This window comes from Artemia franciscana, chromosome 16 (genome assembly GCF_032884065.1).
Source record: "Artemia franciscana chromosome 16, ASM3288406v1, whole genome shotgun sequence".
Lineage (NCBI taxonomy): Eukaryota > Metazoa > Arthropoda > Branchiopoda > Anostraca > Artemiidae > Artemia > Artemia franciscana.
Genome location: NC_088878.1, coordinates 31706285 through 31732721, shown reverse-complemented (window position 1 = coordinate 31732721; position 26437 = coordinate 31706285). Strand labels below are relative to the sequence as shown.

The 26437-nt window shown below is 35.1% G+C and overlaps 1 protein-coding gene across 2 annotated transcripts in view; it reads right to left on the bottom strand.

The window, feature by feature from the left end:
* Positions 1 to 1155: 1155 nt before the first annotated feature.
* Positions 1156 to 26437, bottom strand: part of LOC136036869 (uncharacterized) — a 37117-nt gene continuing 11835 nt past the window's right edge. The window contains exons 3-5 of one of the 2 annotated variants that reach the window (XM_065719200.1): positions 21547 to 21656; positions 6160 to 6314; positions 1156 to 1366 (exon numbers count right to left, since the gene is read on the bottom strand). In XM_065719200.1, the coding sequence (XP_065575272.1) occupies positions 1222 to 1366; positions 6160 to 6314; positions 21547 to 21656 (410 nt within the window). In that variant the 3' untranslated portion in view covers positions 1156 to 1221. The remainder of the gene's footprint in view (positions 1367 to 6159; positions 6315 to 21546; positions 21657 to 26437) is intronic. The other variant, XM_065719201.1, reaches the window with a different exon arrangement.

Here is a 26437-nt window from a genome sequence, read left to right as displayed (position 1 = left end):
TAAAGCTCAGTTGAAGAAATATGTCACAGTTCGCACATATTTCAAGAAGAGTCTTCTTGAAAGAGGAATATCAATGCTTAAAACTCATCTTTAAAACTCATTTGAAGAAAGCTGTTACAGTTCAGACGTATATTCCAAGAAGAATCTTCTTGAAAGAGGCAATAAATGCTTAAAACTCCTTTAAAGAAAACTGTCACAGTTAGGAAATATATTTCAAGAAGGGTCTTCTTGAAAAAGGACTATCAGTGCTTGAAACTATCCTTTAAAGCTCAGTTGAAGAAATATGTCACAGTTCGCACATACTTCAAGAAGAGTCATTTTGAAAGAGGAATATCAATGCTTAAAACTCATCTTTAAAACTCATTTGAAGAAAGCTGTCATAGTTCGGACATATATTCCAAGAAGAATCTTCTTGAAAGAGGACTATCAATGCTTAAAACTCATTTGAGGAAAGCTGTCACAGTTTGGACAGATATTCCAAGAAGAATCTTCTTAAAAGAGGATTATCAATGCTTATCTTCTGATATTCATGTCTGGTAGTCGCCTTTAAAATTCATTTGAAGAAAGCTGTCACAGTTAGGACATCAATTTTAAGAAGTGTCTTTTTGAAAGAGGACTATCAATGCTTGAAATTCATCTTTAAAACTCATTTGAAGAAAGCTGTCATAGCTTGGACATATATTCCAAGAAGAATCTTCTTGAAAGAGTACTATAAATGCTTAAAACTTTTCTTTAAGACTCATTTGAAGAAAGCTGTTAAGGTTCGGACATATGTTCCAAGAAGAATCTTCTTGAAAGAGGATTATCAATGCTTATCTTCTGATAGTCTTATCTGATAGTCTTCTTTAAAACTCATTTACAGAAAGCTGCCACAGTTATGATATATATTTCAAGAAGAGTCTTCTTGAAAGAGGACTATCAATGCTTAAAATTTTCCCCAAAACCAATTTGAAGACAGCTCTCACAGTTTAGACATATATTTCGAGACGAGTCCTCATGAAAGAGAACTATCAATGGTCAAAACTTTCCTTCAACACTCATTTGAAGAAAACTGTTACATATTGGATATACATTCCAAACAGAGACTAAGCTTAAGGGGACGAAAGAGGCATGCCTCTGCAAAAAATTTTGGTCCCGTAGCTAAACTTCACTAAATTTAGTGTGCAACTTAAAAAAGTATATTTAATCAACGGAAACTATACAAACATGAGGCATCGAAACTCAGACATTTTCTTTGTCCATTTCTCTACATTCTTCAAGGCTACGCTGGCCAGATTCCATGGCTTTCACATAACTCCTACTCAGCTTATGGAGTGCACCTTCTTTGACAAACTCGTTCTTAGTGTCCAAATATGGTAGAACTAATCTGAAATAATGACAGTATTATATAGGTTAAGATATATGCTCTTTTGTTACAAAATCAGTCTAATTTCATCGAATCTTGACAATTTTCACTTTTTATTGATTTTAAGTTGTCCCTTCAGCTTGAAAATAACTACCAAAGAAATCAAATTATGCCTCTACTATTCTGCTATACTACGAATATAATAATAATTCATTTTTAACCCACATCATATACAAAGATGAAACTTGTAGAGTATAACAAAAAAAAAGAAAGAAAATACACTGCATACATGATAATTTAAAAAGTTTAAAGAGCAGAGTAAATAAAGAAAACAAATAACATGCAAGACACAAAAACACAAGAAATGAAACTATCTACAAAAAAGGCGGCTAAGGCGGTTGAACGGGCCAAGACAGTGGAGTGTCATTTAACAATTTAGAACATATTACTTAAAATGTTTGATTAATATTTATTAATAAATATAACAAAATTAATATTACTATTACAGAAAGATTAGGAAATATACAGAAGAAATTAAAAAAACTATGCTACTACTATCACTAAAAACAAATTATACTAACAAAGAAACAGTAGAAACCACCTTATGCTGCTACCACCATTCCTAACAACTGACTGCAGATTCAAGCCTTCTGAGGTCAACCCAGTTGAACGCGCTCCTTCTTTAATCTGTTCTATTTAAAGCTTTACCATCCGTCCGCTCTTTTTAATTTATGATTGCATTACACACCCTTCGTTCTGACCTCTGCCTGCCCCATTTTTGAGATGTCTTGCTTTTTTTCCTGCTTTTTCGGTGAAACGAAATTTAAAACTTTGAAATTAGGCTCAGTTGGTTAAATTCGGTTTTAAATTTTGTTTCCATTTATTCGCAACTGTTATTTTTTTGCTTTTTTAAAAAAATAGCTACTGCTGTAAAAAAAAATAAAAGTATTTCTGGAAAAAGCAAGAGAGTTCTCCAGATAAGAGTTACTTTGAATTGGGTATTTCTGGTGGGCGAAGTTTGGTACAAATTAACCACTTTGCATTAAATTAATCGCAAATTAATCACTGGTGAGTGATTCACATAATGAAATTACCTTGTTGTTTTCATTTGTGAAAATTTGTCATTTTCTGTTATAGTTACACTAAAAAAAGCCAGTTTTATCAGTTGAAAATAAGGATCGACATTAAAGCTTAAAATGAACATAAATTATTACGGATATGAGAAGGGTGCTCCTCCTTAACACCTCGTTCTTTACGCTAAAGTTTTTTAGTACTTTAAAAAAAAGCTTCTTATTGTTTTAATTAAAGGAAACTTGCATTTCAGGAATCGTCCTTAAGGAATTGGAACAAATTTTAAAGTCCAGCATAAAGAGCGAGGTGTTAAGGGGGAGCAGTCCCCATCTTATACTTAATAATTTTTGTTCGTTTTAATTTTAATTGTTGCTCCTTACTTTGAGTTGAAAAACTTGTTTTTTTAATTTAATTAATGATTTTTTCCAAATAATGTCAGGAAATCTGGCTCTACCTCCGCGGAAAATTCCTCCTCCCCATGGTCATATTCTCAAGACAATCGAATCCTGGTGAAAATTTATACCAAAAAAATTACCCTTAATATCTCAATGTGTGAAATTTAGTCGGTTCAGAGAAAGCAAGACATAAGAACAATTTCCTATAGGATTTCTGGCAAATTGGGTTGCCTCCTCGTAGTAGCATAATATTTGTAGGCATGAATATGTAATGAGTCGGAGGTAATAGGCTTGGGACTGTCTGTGCAGGATTTCGACTCTTGTTGATAGAAGAGCATCGCCAAGTGCTGAAAACCATGTTGTGACCAAGATGGGCCCAGGATTGCACAAAGCCTCCAACTTACTGGAGGTCCCAAGGACTTCTTGCTGTCCGGTTCTAAGCCGGCTTAAGCACTTCGGTGTAGACTTGAGGAGATATGTTGGTCCCCGTCCTGCACTGGTATCCGGGATCATTGCTTTTCCTGAGGCTAAAATAATTTCAAAGATTTCAAGAACATGAAAATTGCTATTTGGAATGTTACGACATTAAAAAATGACTATCATATCGACATTTTGATTGACGAATTTAGCCAGCTTGAACAGGATTTATTATAAGTTTCAGAAACTCATATCCAAGGGGTAGGAAACATGAAATTGAGTGACAAAGAATTTTTTACTCGGGCAGGAAGGATGGGGTACATAGACAGGGAGTAGGGCTCATGATGAATAAGGAAGCTGCTAAGTCTTGTTTGGGTTGGAAAGGTATTAATAATAGAATATTAATCGCTCATTTTATGGCTAAAAAGTTCAGGGTATCAGTTATAGCAGTATATGCCCCTGTTGAACCAACTGACGGAGATACTAGTGACTCAGATGAATTTTACTTACAGTTACAGGAGCAAACAGACAGGGTACTAGGTAGAAATTTGGTGTTTTTGCTAGGAGATTTTAACGCCCAGGTTGGTAGAAATAGGGATAGATGGTATCCTAGCCTAGGTAAATTTGGTGTTGGAAAAGAAAACAGTAATGGCTATAGAATTTTGCAATTTTGTAGGTATAATAAGCTAGTTATAACCAATACGGTGTTTGGTCACAAAATGGCCCATACGTTGACACGGTATTCACGTGATGGTAAGACAGCAAACCTTATTGACTATATTATTGTAAACCGAAGACTAGCAGAATCAATACAATATACTAGGGTGTATAGGAGTGCTTTTATTGGTGTTAAAAATAAAGATCAACATCTAGTAGTTTCTAAGGTTAATTTAAAGCTGAAATTTCGGAAGGGTAACTACTTCCCGGATAGTTATGGTGTTGGTAGACTCCAGGAAGAAAATTTGAGAAAAACCTTCCAGGAACAGTTGAATACTAAACTTTAGAGTTTAAAATTTGACAATACGGAAGATGGATGGAATAATTTTAGAAATACAATTTGTGAAGTTGCTGATGGTGTCTTATGGAAGAGTGCTAAGACTGCAACTAGGAATATTAGTGAAAACAGCTTTATGTTTAATAGACAGTAGAAGGGGTTTGTACAAGAATTATCTGAGTGATAGATCGTATGAAAACAAAAGGAATGAAAAGAAAGGGGAGAAAGCATTAAAATCTGAACTAAGGAGATGTGAAGTGGAGGCCATGGATAAAATTGCTGAGGATCCGGAAGATGCAGCTAGACGGCATAATAGTAAAATAATATACTGGCATGTTAATAAATTGAGAGGGAGTAGTCAATCTGGACTAGTCCCAGTTATAGATAGGAATGGGGCCACAATTAGACATAAGGAAAAAGTTAAAGAAAGATGGGTGGAACATTTTGAGAATGTGCTAAACCAAGATACAGTTGCAGGAAAAGATGTAGATGAAAATGAAAAAGTTTGTGATACCTTGGATGTGAAGGAAGATTTGTTTTTGAGGAAAAATTAGCGACACTACTAAAAGGACTAAAAAATAATAAGGCTCCAGGTGCTGATAATGTGATAAATGAGTTTCTTAAATATGGTGGCTCTGAGGTTAAAAATAAGCTACTGAAAATTATGAATATGATTCTTGAAAAAGGGGAAGCACCTAATGATTTAAGGAAAACCTTTATTAAACCACTGTATAAGAAAGGTGACAAGAGTGAGTATCGTAATTTTCGAGGCATTAGTGTGGTCTCTGTAGATAGTAAATTACTTAGTAATATGATACTTTTTACACTGAGAGATGCTGTAGACAAAGTTTTAAGGGAAGAAGAGTGTGGTTTTAGAGAAGGTAGAGGATGTGTCGACCACGTTTTCACTCTTAGGTTAATAATTGAGAAGTTCCTTCGTTGTCAAACACATTTGGTCCTCAGTTTTATTGATTATGAGCAAGCTTTCGATTCTGTTGATTGAAGAGCGTTAGCAAAGGTCTTATCGTTATCCGGTATACCAGAAAAATACAATAAAGTTATTTGTGCTATGTACGAGAATATTACTGCTCCGGTTAAGGTAGGAAATGAGATTAGCAACTGGTTTTGTATTAAATCAGGAGTTAAGCAGGGTTGTGTTCTATCCCCCTTTATATGGATCATTTATGGACTTCGTCTTAAGGAGCACAGTAAAGTCAATTGGAGACCATGGAATAAAATGGGGAGGAAAAAACGCTCCTGGACTTAGATTATGCTGATGATATAAGCATATTAGATGAAAGTGTGAGTAAAATGAATGAGCTTTTAGAGGTTTTGCGTAGAGGTGTTTTTAGAGGTAAAACCCATTAGAGGTTTTTAAAGAATGGTAGCCCCCTTGGATGCGTAAAAATTTCATTTCGATCAATTTTAATGTTGCTGCTTACTTTCAGTTGAAAAAACTTGTATTTTAATTTAATCAAGTTAAGTAATGAGAAGCGAGTTACGAGTTAAGTAATGAATTAAGCGAATGGAGAAATATCTCCATTCGCAAAATTTACTCGGTACAGAGAAAGCAAGACATAAGAATAATTTCCTATAGGATTTCTGGCAAATTGGGTTGAAAAAACTTGTATTTTTATTTAATCAAGTTAAGTAATGAGAAGGACTTGCTACAGTGGCAAATCGTATTTGTTATGAAATTTGGTCTATTGTGATTTTTTTTGTCATACTCTTATCGTCATACTGTCATATTTTTATCGTCATACTGTCATACATCATTCGTCATATTTTTTTGTCATACTCGTATTTTTTTTACCTCCTTTCACTATAAGTAAATAAGAATAAACAATTTCCTTTGTCCCTTAGGAAGACATAAGAGAAGGTTGGATTTTAGCCAATCGACATGCCTGTAAATACAGCCCCTGGGCTCATGTGCTTACCGAAGTTTTTCCAGGGTTTCCAAGATTGCATTATTGGTAGAAGAAATATATCGTTGCGTCTTAGAATCGGCAGATGCCTTGCAGATTACCTCACGTCGACGTCCGTGATCAGATATTCCCATCGTATTGAAAATGTCATTCAAGGACATTAGACTCTGCAAAGAAAAGACTTTCATACAACTTCGCCATACAAACATGTTAGAAACATGTATTCACGAGCTCAGTGAATTCTCTTTTGGAGGGAATAACACATGACGGCTGTCTACGCATTAATTTACTTGCATCGATCTATATATTTCGACATTTTATCTACTTTTTATTCAAAACTACTATCATTGTGTAGATTTGTAGAGTAAAGCATTTTGTGTAGATTTACATTGTCCGTAATTAACCAATCACAACTAAACAATCAACGTTTGGTTCGATAGCTTCATTGAGATCTTACCAAATGCACTAAGTAAAATCAGCAAGAAAACAGGAGCGCTAATTCACGCAAATGTAGGGGGTAAATTGTTTTCATTTTTTCAATGAACGTATAAAAATCATCTTTTAATTCTAGGGTGCAATTCCGTTGCCTACATCCTGAAGAACTGACATTTTTGTGCTCAAAGACTTGAGGATGTACAAATTAGTAAAGCCACATACACAGGAGGAATCTGGAAGCCACACTCACCTACATTCTGGATTTTTTTTGTTTCTTATATAATTTCTTTTTCAATGCAAAAGTAGATCTTGTCTATGAGTCTGTAAGTATATGAATTTACAATCTTTTGACTTTTTGGGACTTTCTTTTGGTCTTTGGTGACTTTATTTTGTGTTATTTTCCTACAGTCTCTGAGTCCGATTGTAATAAGATTAATGTTTTTCTGGCATTCATGCTGTTAAAAATGGATGACCCTAGTAATCAGAAATTACAGCTCCGAATTCCTAACAAACTCTATATATATATATATATATATATATATATATATATATATATATATATATATATATATATATATAGGCTATATATATATATATATATATATATATATATATATATATATATATATATATATATATATATATATATATGTATATATATAACCACTTTTCAATGGAAGCTGGTAAAGGAATATCCACAATCAGGTTAATTTCTAGCGGAAGTATAAAATTTTTAGTCATTGCCGGGAAAATTTGCCCTGGACAATTACTCTTAACTACTCTGCACGTAAAATTGAGACAGAAAAGTGTACGCCAGACATTAAAAAAAACACTGCACAAAATTTGCCCCCCCCCCCAAAAAAAAATCTTTGTATGCATCCCAATAACAAATACTATGCGTAAACAATGGGCAAAATTTATGACTTAAAGGCCTTTACTCTGGGGCTGCGGAAGGGGGGAGGGTCAGGCTATACCCAACCTTAACTTAGACCTTAGATCCTCCTGTGCCTCCAGAGGCGCCCAGGGCATCAACGAGAAGCCACTAGTCATTCCTCATGTGCGCCGCAGCAAGGACATCTTCCCACGCCGGTTGAAGGGAAGCATTTATGTTTCGCAGGTCCGTCTGATAGGTGCGCCGCAGTGTATTGCGCGGCCTGCCTCCTCTTCTTCTTCCTTCTGGTTTCCTCTGGAACATCGCTTTCGGGATCCGGGAATCGTCCATACAAAGTACATGGCCCAAGTATTTCCACCGACGTGTCCTAATGACAGCTGTCACTATGGGTTGTCCGGTCATCCGTCTTACCTTCTCATTAGAGATTTTTTGTGACCAATGGATGTTTAGTATTCTCCAAAGACATGTATTCTCGAAAGCTAGAATTCGCCTTTCTTGCGCGTTATTCAGATGCCAGGTTTCGGAAGCATATAACAGGACGGGATTGACGTTGCTATTGAATAGACGAAGCTTGAGTCGGAGGGAGAAATTCTGTGACCTCTATATCGGCTTCAGTCTATTGAATGTGCCCGAGGCCTGCCCAATGTGGCATGATGCATCTTTTTCAGTTGATCCGGTATTTAACACTGTGCTCCCAAGGTATTTAAATTCTAGAACCTGCTCAATGTCCTGGTTATCGCATCTCAGGTGTAAAGGTGAATCGGTTACTGCCATACTTTTTGTTTTATCAGCGTTGATTCTTAGTCCCATAAGTCGGCCTCTGTCACGTACATCTTCTAGAAATTCTTGTAGTCTTTGTTTACAGGACTCAATACGCGTGATATCGTCGGCAAAGTCTAGATCATTAATTTGGTGTTCTACGTTTAATTGTATGCTTCTGGTGCCAGTGTTACGGAGCGGAAGGTCAATGGCTAGCGCAAACAGGAAAGGTGACAAGACACAGCCTTGTTTAACACCGGAAAGGACACGAAAGTATCTTGTCCTTCCTTCTGTTGTTTTAACACAGCATTCAGATTCTTCGTATAGAGCCATTATGAGGGCTATTAACTTCTCAGGGATCCCATAAAAGGTTAGTAGTTTCCATAGAGTCTTCCAATGCAGCGAGTCAAAGGCCTTTTCAAAGTCTATAAATGCCATGTACAATTTGTTTTGCCATTCTCGGCTATCATCAATTAACACCCTTAGTGTGAAGATCGAATCGGTACATGAACGTCCTGGTCTAAAACCATGTTGCTCTTCTCTCAAGTACTTGTCAAGAGGCTATACCCAAAGACGTAGTTATTCGGTCTTTCAATTATGATAAAGAAAATGACTATCTCGAAATTTTGATCGGATGATTTTGGGGAAAAAAGTGGCGGGGGAGGTGGCCTAGTTACCCTCCAATTTTTTGGTCACTCAAAAAGGGCACTAGAACTTTTAATTATGATGTTCTAGGACCACTAGGTTGGATCGATCACCCCCGGGGAAAACAAGCAAAAAAGCAACAACAAATAAATACGCATCCATGATCCTTCTCCAGGCAATAAATACAAAATTTCACATTTTTATAGATAAGAGCTTGAAACTTATACAGTAGGGCTCTCTGATGAGCCGAATGAGATGGTGAGATTTTAACTAAGATCACTTGACTTTTGGGGGGCGTTTCCCGCTTTTTTTCAAAAATCAGGAAAATTTTCTCAGGCTCGTAACCTTTGATAGGTAAGACTAAACGTAATGAAAATTATATTTGAAATCAGCGTGAAAAGCCAATTCTTTGGATATATCTAATGGTATCAAAATCCTCTTTTTAACCATTTTTTAGAGTCTCGGTAACTATTGAGCCGGGTTGCTCCTTACTTACAGTTCGTTACCACAAACTGTTTGAACCGCAATTTTCTCAAATTTTTCTTTTGGTTGTTATTACGTATATGAAGGAGTTACTCCCTCTTCAGTACCGCGCTCTTTACGCTAAAATGTTAGTGAATTTGTAAAAGGGTTATTATTTTAATTAAACAGTCTTTGTGTGTCAAGAGTCATTCTTAAATCATTGGAACAAAAAGTCAAACATTAGCGATAAGAGTGAGGTACTGAGAAGGGGACAACCCCCTCATATGCGCAATAAATTCTGTTCATTTTAATTTTTAATATTGTTCCTTACCTTCAGTTGGAAAAAAGCTTTTTTTGCATTCAATAACAACCACAAGCCAAAAACATACAATATCTTTGGTTTATCATCACATAAAAATGATAGTTAAGAAACTTCTTAAGATAAAATTAAATGCTAAGATTGGCCGAAAAATAAATAAACAAATTACTGTTTATATCGGCCATTATTTAACAAAATTCTAACTTTAGCGTAAAGAGTAGGGTACTGACGAGTGGAAAAACTCTCTCCTATACGTAATATGAGGGTGTTCTCTCCCTCGTCAAAAGCTCGCTCTTTACCCCAAATTTTGAATTTTGTTCCAATATTTTAAGAATGCCCCCTGAATATATCCCAAAAGCCGTCTAATTAGAATAAATAGCTCTTTTGAAATGGCTAAGAATGCTTTAGTGTAAAGAGCGAAATATTGAATAGGGAGCGAAACCCTTCATATACGTAATAATTTCTGTTCGTTTTATGTTAAATGTTGCTCCTTACTTTCAGTTGAAAAAACTTTTTTTTTAATATAACTTCCGATTGTTTTTTAAATAATGCTGAGAAACCCAGCGCCCCCTTCAGGGATATTCTCTTCCCAATAAAAATTTTTCCATAGAAAAATCCTCTCACATAAAACTCAAACCCCAACACCCCCTCCCCTACCAGAAAAAATACTCCCTGAATAAAATGTCTGTATACTTCCCAGTAACCAATCCTATATGTAAACTATGGGTGAAGTTTCTAACTTGCAGCCCCTCCCCCGGGGACTGTGGGAGATAAGGTCGCCCTCATTGGCATAGTTATTAGATTTTTTGACCATGTTGAACAAAATGGCTATTTCAAATTTTGATCTGGTGACTTTGGGGGAAAATGAGCATGGGAGGGGGCCTAGTTGCCCTCCAATTTTTTGGGTCACTTAAATAGGGCATTAGAAGTTTTCATTTACGTTCAAATAACCCCTATTACGACATTCTAGGACCACTTGGTCGACACTATCACCCCTGGAAAAAAACAAACAAAAAAAGCAAACCAACATGCATTCGTGATCTTTATTCTGGCAAAAAAAATCCTCATTTTTAGAGATAGGAGCTTGAAACTTCTACATTAGGGTTCTCTGATACGTTGAATCTGATGATGTGATTTTCATTAAGATTCTATGACTTTTAGGGGGTGTTCCTTCTTTTTGCAAAATAAGACAAATATTCTCAGGCTCGTAACTTGTGATTGGTCGGACTAAAATTGATGAAACTTATATATTTAAAATAAGCATAAAAATCCTATTTTATTGATGTGTCTATTTGTATCAAAACTCCGTTTTTTTAGAGTTTAGGTTACGATTGAGCCGGGTCTCTTCTTACTTACAGTTCGTTCCAATGAACTCTTTGATTCAACATTCAAAGCGCAGAATCTTTACAATCCTATTCAGGCTAAAATTAAGTAGCATTTTCCTTTATTTATTACAGTCCTATTAATAAGGGGGAAGAAGGGAGGGAGGGGTAGTTTTTCCTCAATATTTCAGAATTTCAGAATTTAAAGTGGAAATGCTCATTTAACATTCTTGAAATGTTAATTTTTTTCATTAAATTTAGTTTAACATCAAAATAACGAAATCATCTGAAGTCATGTCAATATATGATGTCAAGTTCAATATAATTGCAATTTTATCCCCTATTAAGTCAAAATTATCCAGATCTATTGTTTGCCGTATTCAAGATAATTGGAATGAAGAATGGGGTTGTGGCGTCAATTCACAAATATTTAAGGGAGGGAATGCAGGCTGTATTTTTGAAAATTAATAGGGGAGGGGGCAGATTGATTATTTGTTTAATTTTTTGCAATGATAAAATAATTGTAATTTTTTTAGGTAGTTAATCCTAAAAATGGCCTTTTCAGTGAAAATATCCCCCAAAAAGGTATTCTTCAAAGTCTAGGGGAAGAGCAAAAAATATAGGGGCATTTACCCTCCTTCAAAATTGATGCCACTGGAAAACAGACAAATTATATCTTAATATTTGACAGGTGAAATCTTATCTAAAGATTCTTCTTATGTATACTTTACAAGCCGTTGTAAGGAGTATGTTATTACACGTTGTTTGTATCTTTCTTGGAATATATCCTAAGCAAATATATTTTAACAAATTTTGTTTAATATCAGATGAATTAAACACCAACACCTAGCTGGTGGGGGCGCTTCGCACAACCCCCCAAGACCCAGCACCCACCCACCCCCCCGCGCGTAAGTCGCTACGTGCCATATTAGTTACGCGCTATTGTAGTTGTGTCCCTGTGTCCCACCTGTGAATATATATATATATATATATATATATATATATATATATATATATATATATATATATATATATATATATATATATATATATATATATATATATATATATATATGTTTTTAACTACGTAAAACTTGAACATGCAACAATTATCCATGGGAAAACAATCCGTATTCAGATCTATACCGCATTTTTCTAATGATTGCTCTTGGGTTTGTTGATGGTAATTGCTAATCGAATATTCCCTGTGTCCCCGTCGTCATTTATATATCCCCCATGTGCCCTTCTGGCGTCCCCGTTGTAGTTGTGTCCCTGTGTCCCGGTCGCCATTTATATTCCCTGTTTCACGGTCGTCATTTGTGTCCCGGTGTCTTGGTCTGTAATTTCTCTTTGAGTGTCCTGGTCGTCATTTATATTCCCTGTGTCCCGCTTGTCATTTGTGTCCCCGTGTCCTGGTCTGTAATTTCTCTTTGAGTGTCCCAGTTGTCATTTATATTCCTTGTGCCCCGGTGTCCCGGTCTGTAACATACGACAATAGATCAGTAGTGTTGTAACTTTGTTCATGATCCCATTCTACACATGTAGAAATAGAAGCAATATGATTAGGTTAAGGCATTCCCAACTGCTTGATAAGTTTGTTTGCAATAGATAGGCACAAATCTTCAATCATAACTAAAGTGCAGTTATAAATTTCTGTTGTAAAGTCCAAGGTCATTTCTGACCTTTCTAGCCTTATTCGGTGGAGTATATTCTCGGCCATTTGCGATTTGTATTTCTCCCATAACTCTGTTGGAGATGAAGGAGAGCAACTTTTGCCGGAAGACACGGGCCGTAATGTCATGTCTAAGAACCGGCGATTGTCCAGGATATAAAAGCTGTTTTATCTAATCCCAAGATGGATTATATGTAAATGTAATAAATGACGAATCATTTATCTATAGGCATAATATTTCATTGCGCTGAATTTCTTATCCATTTCTTTGTTAGTGGCTGGATTTATCAATTTAATATTAAAGTGATAACCGTTGGCTCCATCCCAAAAAATGATAGGATATTGTAGGGCATCGTAGCATCGATGAGTTTAAGCAATTCTTGTCAACTGATTGTTTCGCCTATAAAGAATATTATCTCGAGGTAAGAACTGCTGAGCCTTTGGGTTCAGCAGATATCAGGGTTCTGCAAGAACCCTGAAATACATATCGCTGAACCTTTGTTTTTTAACTAAAATCTGGTAGGCATTGATGACCTTATCCAAGTCAAAATCCCAAACCCAATCATCATCGCTATCATTTTCAGTTTTGATACGTTTTGACTCTCACTGTCCAGGTTGATTTTCATCTAACTGCGCGGTTTTGCGTTCTTTTGCCACAAGCCTTTTGGCATTAACTCTTTGAGCAGCTCCCTCGGCTGTTTCTTCTGTCATTTTAAGATCTATACTGAAAATTTATCTTTGAAACGTCTTCTTATATACTTATAACGACGTCATATACAGTCGACAAACATGACGTCAGTCGACAAACAACTTCATGACGGCATAATGCTCACAAGCATGACGTCAGTCGACAAACAACTTCATGGCGGCATAATGCTCACAAACATGACGTCAGTCGACAGTCGACAAACATGACGTCCGTACACAAACAACTTATTTTTTTATATATAGATATACATCGACAAACATGACGTCAGTCGACAAACAACTTCATGACGGCATAATGATCACAGACATGACGTCAGTCAATAGTCGACAAACATGACGTCAGTACACAAACAACTTATTTTTATATATATAGATTTTGTTATGGCGAATTATGAGCGATTTACGGTGGTTTAATTTTTGGTAAATGATGCAAAAGTCGTGGCTTTATCTTTGCTACGGGAATATCGGAATTATTCGGAATATTTATTTGGAATATTTTTCGGAAATTTGGAATTACTTAGAATATTTAGAATATTAATCTATAGTTATTTAGAATATTGGGATAAGGATACTTAATTCCGCTTCAAATAAGTAAAACTATTTAAATTACCAAACGACCAAATTACCAAGATTTTCTAAAACACGTACTTTAGTATTTAATTCTTGCATGTTTTATATTTTATATTTTTATGAATAACTAGCTGTTGCGCCACCCCAACATCTAGTTGGTGGGGGCGCATATATATATATATATATATATATATATATATATATATATATATATATATATATATATATATATATATATATATATATATATATATATATATATATATATATATATATATACTAGCTGATGGGGTGGCGCTTCGCGCCACCCCAACACCTAGTTGGTGGGGCGCTTCGCGCCCCCCCCCAAGCCCCCCCCGCGCGCGTGAGTCGTTACGCGCCATATTAGTTACGCGCCATTGTAGTTGTGTCCCTGTGTCCCATCTGTGAATGGAGATAGATATAAATATATGTTTTTAACTACGTAAAACATGCGAATATACAACATTCTTCGCTGTCCCATTGTCTGTGCATATAAATAGATTGTCAGGTTTACTGACTCTTGAACATGCAACATATAATTGTCCATGGGAAAAACAATCCGTATTCAGATCTATACCTCATTATTCTAATGATGTGTCCCTGTGTCCTGGTTGTCATTTATATTCCCTGTGTCCCGGTCGTCATTTGTGTCCCGGTGTCCCAGTTTGTAATTTCTCTTTGAGTGTCCCGGTCGTCATTTATATTCCCTGTGTCCCGGTCGTCATTTGTGTCCCGGTGTCCCGGTCTGTAATTTCTATTCGAACAATCCCTGTGTCCCGGTCGTCATTTATATATCCTGCCTGTGCCCCCGGCGTCCCCGTTGTAGTTGTGTCCCTGTGTCCCGGTCGTCATTTATATTCCCTGTGTCCCGGTCGTGATTTGTGTCTGGGTGTCCCAGTGTGTAATTTCTCTTTGAGGTTCCCGGTCGTCACTTATATTCCCTCTGTCTCGGTCGTCATTTGTGTCCCGGTCTGTAATTTCTCTTTGAGTGTTTTTTCTTTTTAGTTTTTTTTTTAGTTTTTTACCTTTTTTCTTTTTTCAGTTTTCTTTTTCTTCTTTATTTTTCAGCGTCACTATGAAGTACATATCGACGAACCTTTGTTTTTTTAACTTAAATCTGGTAGGCATTGATGACCTTATCCAAGTCAAAATCCCAAACCTAATAGGTTCTTCAGTCATTTTACAATTAAACATTTTTCCGTGAACAAATGTCTTAAATACCGTTAATGACGTCACCGTCAAAGCAAAAATGACGACAACTAATTTCATGACGTCAGCCGACACAGAAACATGACGTCACCTGATCCACAGACAGACAGACAGACAACTTATTTATATATATATATATATATATATATATATATATATATATATATATATATATATATATATATATATATATATATATATATATATATATATATATATATATATATATATATATATATATATATATATATGTTTTTAACTACGTAAAACTTGCGAATATACAACATTCTTTGCTGTCCCATTGTCTGTGCATATAAATAGATTGTCAGGTTTACCGACTCTTGAACATGCAACATATAATGGTCCTAGGAAAACAATCCGTATTCAGATCTGTACCTCATGATTCTAATGATTGTCCTTGAGCTTTGTTGATGGTGATTGCTAATCGACCATTCCCTTTGTTGCCGTCGTCATTTATATATCCCCCTGTGCCCACCGGCGTCCCCGTTGTAGTTGTGTCCTTGTGTCCCGGTCGTCATTTATATTCCCTGTGTCCCGGTCGTCATTTGTGTCCCGGTGTCCCAGTATGTGATTTCTCTTTGAGTGTCCCGGGCGTCATTTATATTCCTTGTGTCCCGGTGTCCCGGTGTCCCGGTCGTCATTTGTGTCCCGGTCTGTATATACATTCTTTTTTGAATTGGTCTTTTTTTAGTTTTTTACCTTTTCTTAGTTTTTTTAGTTATACCTTATGATTCTAATGATTGCCCTTGAGCTTTGTTGATGGTGATTGCTAATCGAACATTCCCTGTGTCCCCGTCTTCATTTATATATCCCCCTGTGCCCCCCGGCATCCCCGTTGTAGTTGTATCCCTGTGTCCCGGTCGTCATTTATATTCCCTGTGTCCCGGTCGTCATTTGTATCCCGGTGTCCTTTTATTTTTTATTAGTTTTTAGTTGTTTTTTTCTTTTTAGTTTTTTTGTAGTTTTTACCTTTTTTTTGTTTTTTTAGTTTTTTTTTACTTATGTCCTTTTCGTCATTTATACTCCCTGTGTCCCGGTCGTCATTTGTGTCCCGGTGCTTTATTGATGTTGATTGCTAATCGAACATTCCTTGTGTCCCGGTCGCTTTCTCTTTGAGTGTCCCGGTCGTCATTTATATTCCCTATGTGCCGGTATCCCGGTCGTCATTTGTGTCCCGATGTCCCGGTCTGTAATTTCGTCAGTCGAAAACATGACGTCAGTCAACACACAAACATGACGTCACCCGACAGACCCACTCACACACAGACAACTTATTTTTATATATATAGATGACGGTGACAAATATTACTTATAAGCTATCCACCCTGTTACGTAAAAGATGCATATAATTCTTCTTGATATATTTAAAAAACAAAGACTATTATCAGGATTAGACCCATTGTCAACTAAAGTCATGGAATGATGACTGAAATAACTGGATAACTAGGCTGAAACATGTATCACTTAATTATTACCTCGTTTGATACGCTTTTAGGGTTCAGAGAAAGAAAAAATTGAATATATATATCCTTTTAACTAAAATCCCTCCTCAAAAATTAACAACATACTCAAAGACCTAAAACTATTTATTAATCATAAAACCTTATGATATTCTTTATTTGTTAAATGATTTTTAGCTTTTACTCTATTATAGTTTTCAAACATACCTTGATAATTAAAAAAATTATGATTAGTTTCCATTTATTTATTTTGTCTTCTGTAACCTCAGGGACAAAAGACATATTATAATTTTTCTCATTCACATCTAATTGATTCTTACTAAAACCAAGTTACCGGTACCCCGTTATGTGCGCTATGGAATCTAAAATTGCGCTATGAAAAATTAATAATTTTTTAGTTGGGATACTCTGGATTGGTCAATGTTTTTCTTGCATTTTTTCTGGTTTTAGCAACCAAGAATACATAGCTTATAAAAACATTTATTTTTATAGCTTCACATTTCTTGCTCTTTGCAGAACGAAGGGGAGGGGGGTAACAAATATTTACTTCTTGTTTATAGTGGTCTATATAAATACTTACAGTTTTTAGACACAAAAACTCATTTTATTTACAAAAAAAATGATAATCACTCATGAGAAATGAATCTCAGGTCGTTGATACCCGGGTCGGTTCTCTTTCAGGTCTAAAATTAGAGTAGCAGCTTTCTAACTTTGGAACCAATAAAGTTGGGATAGCAGCTTCCTGATTCCAGTACCTTATTAAGTACAACAAATCAAATTTTAATTTTAATGATTTTTCATTTTGGCTCCAAGGGATGGGGTGACGTTTTCCTGGTTATAGTAACCATGAATATATAGCTTACAAAATATTTATCTTTATAGCTTTACATTTCTTGCTCTTGGCAGAAGGAAGGGTGGTAGTAGAAATATATTAACTCCATGCTTACATCAGTCTGTATCATTGAATGAATTTTTAGTAAAATGAATTTCGGAAGTAATAATCTCATCAGTGTTAATTACGTTTACTATTATGTTATTTCCATGAGTGGAATCGTACAATTTGGTAACAGGTTTTCGAAGCTTTTTGATACTAACCTGGGAATAAAACATGGCAGCACCCTTTCTCCTAAGTGTTTAACGTGTTTATAAATGATGTTGTTAACTTTCTAGAGAATAGATGGGCTCCGAAAGTTAGCCAAGGGACTATAAAAATCTCTTTTTTATTATTTGCAGATGATATTGCTTTGTTGGCTTATAAACCGCAAGATTTACCGACGCTTTAGAATCTCATAGAAGAATATTTGCGCATAAAAAAAAAATTACGGCTGAATGCTGAAAAGAGTGAACTTCTTTTTTTTTAAAGGAGTGTATGTTGTGAAGAAAAGTATAGATTTAAATGTAATAATAAGGAACTAATTATAAGTAAAAGAATAAAATATTTAGGCTTTTTCTTACTGGAAAATGAAAGCCTAAAGAGTCATATTGATGAAATAGTTAAGAGAGGTAGAGTGGCCATGTCTGCATTTTTTAGAAACCCAACGATAATGGAGATTAAAAACCTAAAAATGCATAAAAGAATATTTAATACAAGAATTTTACCCGTGATAGAATATGGAGCAGAGATATGGGGTGGAGAAACGGTACAGCAACTGGAGTCCCTTCAGGTCCAGTATTGTAAAAGAGTGTTATTCATAGATTCTGAAAGGTGATATGAGCCTGTTTTCTTTAAAGCTACGTACGTCTATTTTAATGCTTAGATTCTGGTTGAAGTTAACTAAGAGTAATGAAAATAGACTAGTAAGAGTGGCATATGAAGAGATGTTGAAATGTGGTTTAAATTCTCGTGGCCATCCCAAATTAAATCATTACTAGAAAAAGTAGGAATGCCTTACTTATGGAATAGTGGTCTTTGTTCTAGTTATGTACCAACAGGATTAGAAAGCCAGGTACGTTTTATATTAGAGAGTCAGGAAACTTTGCATTTGCAAGGGCTGGTATTAGATTCTACAGCTCTACAACATTATAATCAGGCAAAACCTAGTTTTGGAGAGGAAGTTAATTCTAAATTTAGTCTACCGGCTATGATTCTACGTCGTTGGATTCAGTATAGGGCGTATTTTCTTCAAATCCAGAACAGGCAAAAAATGTTCAACATAAAAAAAGATAGTTGGTCCTTATAGGCGGTATGTTTATCCCTCTTGAAAAGAAATAAAAAAAAAAACAAGTATTTTTAACTGAAAGTAAGGAGCGACATTAAAACTTAAAACGACCAGAAATTACTTCGTATATGAAAGAGGCTGCTTCCTCATCAACGCCTCACTCTTTACGCTAAAGTTTGACTCTTTCTCTCAATTCTTCTTTTTAAAACAGTAAAAAACTTAAGCGTAAAGAGCGGGGCGTTGATGAGGAAGCAGCCTCTTTCATATACGAAGTAATTTCTGGTGGTTTTAAGTTTTAATGTCACTCCTTACTTTCAGTTAAAAAAAACTTGTTTTTTTATTTAATGTCTGAAAGTTTTTGAATCAATGCATCTTTTGATTTTGGCTCTCCGCAGAGGAATAATTAAAACAAAATTTGCTTTTTTTTTTGGCTAAATGGCTTTCTCATAATTTTGATCGAATGATTGTGAGAAAAAAAGAGCGGGGGAGGAAGCCTAGTTGCCCTCCGATTTTTTGGTTACTTAAAAAGGCAACTAGAATTTTTAATTTCTTACGAATATTTTTATTAGTAAAAGAATTACGTAACTTATAAATTAGCTTATGTAAAGAACTCTTGTATTCTCATATTTTTATTACATATATGAGGGGGTTCGCCCCCTTATCAGATCCTCGCTCTTTACACTGAAGCTTAAATTTTGTCCCAATTCATTAAGAATGACCACAGAATCACAAAAGCCGTAGAATAAAAAGTTGAAATTACTAAAAATACTTTAACGTAAAGAGCGAGGTATTAGGAGGAGGTGAGCCCCTCAAATGGGTAATAATTTCTGTTTATTTTAACTTTTATGCTGCTCCTTACTTCCAGCTGAAAGAACTTTTTCATATTTATTTTTTCATTTTAAAAAAAAAAAATGCTAGTAAATCCTGCGCTCCCTTCATGGAGATTTTCTTCCCCCATGACAAATTATCGATGGAAAGTTCCCCCAGCATATCCCCCTCTTCTCAACCCCTCCCCAAACCAAAAAAAAATCCTCCTGAAAACGCCTCTACACTTCCCAACAACCATTACTATATGTAAGCACTGGTCAAAGTTTGTAACTTGTTGCCCTTCACACGGGGACTGTGGGGGAGTAAGTCGTCTCCAAAGACATAGTTATAAGGTTTTTTGACTACACTGAATAAAAAGGCTATCTCAGAACTTTGATCCGTTGACTTTGGTAAAATAATTAGCGTGGGAGGGGGCCTAGGTGCCCTCCAATTTTTTTGGTCACTTGAAAAGGGCACTAGAACTTTTCATTTCCGTTAGAATGAGCCCTCTTGCAACATTTTAGGACAACTGGATCGATACGATCACCCCTGGGAAAAAAAACCAAAAAAAACCAAAAAAACAAAAAACAAAAAAAAACAAATAAACACGCATCCGTGATCTGCCTTCTGGCAAAAAATACAAAATTCCACATTTTTGTAAATAGGAGCTTGAAACTTCTACAGTAGGGTTCTCTAATACGCTGAATCTGATGGTGTGATTTTTGTCAAGATTCTATAACTTCTAAGGGGCGTTTCCCCCTATATTCTAAAATAACGCAAATTTTCTCAGGCTCGTAACTTTTGATGGGTAAGACTTAAAATCAGCATTAAAATGTGATTCTTTTGATGTAGGTATTGGTATCAAAATTCCATTTTTTAGAGTTTTGGTTACTATTGAGCCGGGTCGCTCCTTACTACAGTTCGTTACCACGAACTGTTTGATGAGGATGAAGACTTGGATCACTTTCTCCGGAAATACCCAGTGCTCTTTGATTTACGGGAAAATATTTACATGAGATTAATTTGATGCTTCCCGGTATTCTACAAAATTGTAACCCAACCACAATATTTTGAGGGGGAGTATATATAGGTAAATCCTTAGTAAGAAGAAAAAACTTATATGATTAATTTATTTTGTCGTTAGATTAGGTATTTTCGCGTTGTATTCTGTTTCGGTGCGTGCTTGTAATCTGTACTGTTGTTTAATTTCCTTATTTGTTTGTTATTTATATTTTTGTTTTTATATGTCCCTTGGACTTTTGAAATACACTTATCTATCTATCTATCTATTTTCTGCATTGCTTTATTGATTTTTTCTGATAACTAAAATTAGCAATTTGCATACCGAATTTCAAATACCCATGGAGGCCCGATCCATGTACCAAATTACCGACTTCTATTTTACTGTCACTAAATTAACTCGTTAGTTTAATTACCTTTCTGTCGATCAACTATTAAGTAAAGTCTAGTTTATTTCCTGCTAAATTAATTTGGGTTAATATTACAGAAACCAATTCGCAAATAATTTCTTGGGCCAAACTGCCTGTCCATTTATAATTAAAATGAAATGAAAATATTGAAAGAGGGTAAAACTTTTCATGAGATAATCAGATTTGAAAGAATAAAAAAATCGTTCTTTATACAAATAATAACTAAAGTTTGAATATTTATTTGCGATATATATATATATATATATATATATATATATATATATATATATATATATATATATATATATATATATATATATATATATATATATATATATATATAATATATAGTTATATAAAATAAATATAAAAAATGTATAAAAAATATGAAATATATATAAAAAATATAAAATATATAGTTATATTTTATTAGCCTTATTTATTAATTCCTTTTACTAGATTTTTTTTTTGTAAACTTAATCCTACGAGTGTTTCAATTTGTACTTACTTCTATGATTTTTGTCCATTCCAGATTGTGCCTATCTAGAGAGTTCCTTGAATTTCCCAATATTTCGAAGCTAGTAGAAGGAGCTAGTGCTCGCCCGGTTCTTCCGCCTTCTATAAAAAGGACAAAATATTCACTCTCCTTCTGAAATAGCACGTAGAAAAGGGACTCAAACTACAGTTAGCGTTGGAGAATTGGAAATCTTTGGGGAGAAGTATTACATAGGGTGCTGGGTTTTTTTGATTTGAGAGGCTACCTTGATTGTCCTTGGTCATATCTACCCGATTGTCATAGGCTACCCCTTGGTCATAGGCTACCCGATTGTCCTTGGTCATAGTGACTTAAGGGTGAATTTCACGAAAGTCTTATTTTTGGCCTACAGTAAACCTGAGAATGGAATAACGATCTATGTTCCCAGTTTATAGGTCCAGGCAAATAGGTAGGAGGGTCTCGGTTCACGTTCCCTCCAAATTCCAAGTTTTTCCAGATATTTGGGTATTTCTTATTCAAATTATCAGTTTTGATTTTCTATTGGCCCGTCTTCTGAACAAGAATTTTGTTCACTAGCCTGGGTAGGACAGATAAATCTCTTTTTACGATTTCACGCTATAAAAGAAATGCTAATAGTCTAATCAATGTTGTTGCTTCGTAGAAGTAACAAGTATCCGACTAACAACAGTAACACGTACCAATTCCAACGGTCTAATCAATGAAATAGTCTAATCAAGTACCAATGACGGTCAAATAATAAGAAATGCTGATGGTCTAATCAATGTTGTTACTTCGTAGAAGTAACAAGCGTCCGACTAACAACAGTAACAAGTACCAATGCCAACGGTCTAATCAATGAAATAGTCTAATCAAGTACCAATGACGGTCAAATAATAAGAAATGCTGATGGTCTAATCAATGTTGTTACTTCGTAGAAGTAACAAGTATCCGACTAACAACAGTGACAAGTGCCAATACTGAAAGTCTAATCAAAGAAATGGCCTAATGAAGTACCGATGATGGTCAAATAACAAAAAATGCTGATGGTCTAATCAATGTTTTACTTCGTAGAAGTGACAAGTATCCGACTAACAACAGTAACAAGTACCAATGCTTATGGTCTAATTGATGAAATGGTCTAATAGAGCACCAACGATGGTCACATAACAAGAGATGCTAGTGGTCTAATCAATGTTGTTACTTCGTAGAAGTAACAAGTATCTGACTAACAACAGTAACAAGTACCAATGCTTATGGTCTAATTGATGAAATGGTCTAATAGAGCACCAACGATAGTCACATAACAAGAGATGCTAGTGGTCTAATCAATGTTGTTACTTCGTAGAAGTAACAAGTATCTGACTAACAACAGTAACAAGTACCAATGCTTATGGTCTAATTGATGAAATGGTCTAATAGAGCACCAACGATGGTCACATAACAAGAGATGCTAGTGGTCTAATCAATGTTGTTACTTCGTAGAAGTAACAAGTATCTGACTAACAACAGTAACAAGTACCAATGCTTATGGTCTAATTGATGAAATGGTCTAATAGAGCACCAACGATGGTCACATAACAAGAGATGCTAGTGGTCTAATCAATGTTGTTACTTCGTAGAAGTAACAAGTATCTGACTAACAACAGTAACAAGTACCAATGCTTATGGTCTAATTGATGAAATGGTCTAATAGAGCACCAACGATGGTCACATAACAAGAGATGCTAGCGGTCTAATCAATGTTGTTACTTCGTAGATGTAACAAGTATCTGACTAACAACTGTAACAAGTACCAATGTTGATGATCTAATCAATAAAATGATCTAATCAAGTACCAATGACGGTCAAAAAACAAGAAATGCTGATGGTCTAATCAATGTTGTTACTTCGTAGGAGTAACAAGTGTCCGACTAACAACAGCAACAAGTACCAATGCTTATGGTCTAATTGATGAAATGGTCTAATAGATCACCAACGATGGTCACATAACAAGAGATGCTAGTGGTCTAATCAATGTTGTTACTTCGTAGAAGTAACAAGTATCTGACTAACAACTGTAACAAGTACCAATATTGATGATCTGATCAATAAAATGATCTAATCAAGTACCAATGACGGTCAAAAAACAAGAAATGCTGATGGTCTAATTGATGAAATGGTCTAATAGATCACCAACGATGGTCACATAACAAGAGATGCTAGTGGTCTAATCAATGTTGTTACTTCGTAGAAGTAACAAGTATTTGACTAACAACAACAACAAGTACCAATGCTTATGGTCTAATTGATGAAATGGTCTAGTAGAGCACCAACGATGGTCACATAACAAGAGATGCTAGCGGTCTAATCAATGTTGTTACTTCGTAGATGTAACAAGTATCTGACTAACAACTGTAACAAGTACCAATATTGATGATCTAATCAATAAAATGATATAATCAAGTACCAATGACGGTCAAAAAACAAGAAATGCTGATGGTCTAATCAATGTTGTTACTTCGTAGAAGTAACAAGTGTCCGACTAACAACAGTAATAAGTAACAAGTATAAACAGGTATCCGACTTAAATACATTTAAAGCTACGAACAAGATGAAAAGCACAAGGTTGTTTGTTTCAAGTCTTTTAAACCCCTACTTACTTGATGAAAAAGGGGCCTAAGGACTCGTTACACTAGGAAGCTTATAAAAACATATTGCGGGGAATAATTTCACCCTTTCTTAAATTAAATAAAAAAACAAGTTTTTCTCAATTGAAAGTAAGGAGTGACATTAAAACTGAAAACAAACAGAAATTATTCTGTATATGAAAAGGACTGCCCCCTCCTCAACGCCTCGCTGTTTACGCTACTCTCTGTCAAAAATCTGCTTTTTAAAATAATAAAAACTGTATCGAACTCGATTCACCATCAAACGATACAGCATCAAAATTTGATTTTCTTATGCATCAATTGATATCAGAATTCCGTTTTAAGAATTTCGGTTACTATTGAACCGCGTCGCTCCTTACTTGCAGTTTGTTACGATGAACTATTTGACCGCGAATTGTTTGATTACGTAAAAGACGATTAATAGAAGCCATGCCTGTGATGAGTATTGCCTTCCTAAAAAGATGAACAAAAAAATAGAATACAGAACTACTTTAGCGTCACTGAAGCTATTCCCCTTACCCTTAATTCCCATATGTTGCAATTTGCAAAAAAAAACGCAGTTAAAACAACATATTTAATTTGCAGAAAATACGCGCAAAAACACTATAATAATAATAATAATAATAATTCATTTCTAACCCACAACAACACTATAAAAGTATTAAAATGTGGAGTACAAACAAATAAATACACACAAAAAAAGCAAAACATACAAAAAATGAAAAGTAATGACAATAGAAATTTTTTACGTTAATACAAAAAATTAGATAAACACACAAAATAACGAACTATGAAAAAAAATGAACATTAAATACACACACAAAATGAAATTCAAAAAACACAAAGAGAAAAACAAATACATACACAAAGTCAACGAAAAAAACGGATAAGACGGTGGCGAGGGGATAGGCGCCCAGAAGCTGTACTGGAGAGTTGTCTGTGAAGAAACTCAAACTTTAAAGTTATGTCAGGAACTGAGAATTTTTTAACAAGAGTCCGGTTTTTTGTCCAAGGTGAAAATACAGAAGAAATTTGCAAAATTTGAAATAATTTATCCGAATTCTTTTTAAATTACTATTATTAAGAAGGGGGAAAAGACCTGAAGCATAAAGGACAGAATGATCACAGAAAGTAGAATAAAGTTTAGTCAGCGCACGTCTATTATACTTCCCTCTATTTGCAACAATTTTTGCATAACCAATCTGAATCTTTTTACTTATATCACAAACAGTACGCTGAGGTAAGCTCGAAAGATTTTTAGTAATAGAGATACCAAGCCAACGAATACAATCAACAAGCGGGATAGTGAAGTTATTACAGTGAAGGGGAGTAGCAGTAATACAGTTATAAGGAAGAAACTCAAATTTATGTATATTAATTGAAAGGCCAATATCAGAGAAGGCATCAGAAACTATAGAGATCATATTGGAAAGACCCTTTTCAGAACGGCTAATCAGAAGCAAGTCGTCAGCATACGCAAGATAAGAAACATCCGCAAGACCAGAAAGGTATGTACCTGAAATCTTAGCCAGCACACTAGAAATACAAATCTTAAAAAGCGTAGGGGACAGAACACCACCCTGCCTAACGCCTCTTCGCATTCTTATAATAGTGTCTGGTGCAGATCCTAATTGAAGAAACGAATTTGAATACCAAAACCTAACAAGCATTATAATAGAGAGTTTGACCCCGGAATTATACAAGGAAAAAATGAGCTGACTATGGACCACACTATCAAACGCTTTCGAAAGATCCAAAGCACAAATATAAAGACCATTTTTCTTGGAATAATTATCAGCCAATAGAGAAGACAGAATCTTATGTGCATGCTGACAACCCACCCCACTCAGAAAACTAAATTGGTTCTCATCCTCAATAATATTTTTAGTCAAAAATGGTAGAAGGATATACTCAAAAACCTTACTGATATTACAAGATACAGTAATAGGTCGATAGCAAGAACAATCAATCGGTGACTTTCCCCTTTTTAAAATTGACGAAACAGTGCCACACAGAAAACTCTCAGGTACTTGTGAAGTACATAGACACATTTGAAAAAGAAGCTGAAAGTGAGATATAAGGGGGGTGCATTCAATCGGCATATGCATCTTAGAAATACCATCTTTATCTTTTGAATTAGATTTTAAACTTTTAACAGCATTAATTGCGGAAGAAAAAGATATGGGCACTATATGGCGTTGCGAAAACGTTGTACTAAAGAGGGGGGTAAGAAGGCGAGTATACACAGAATGCAC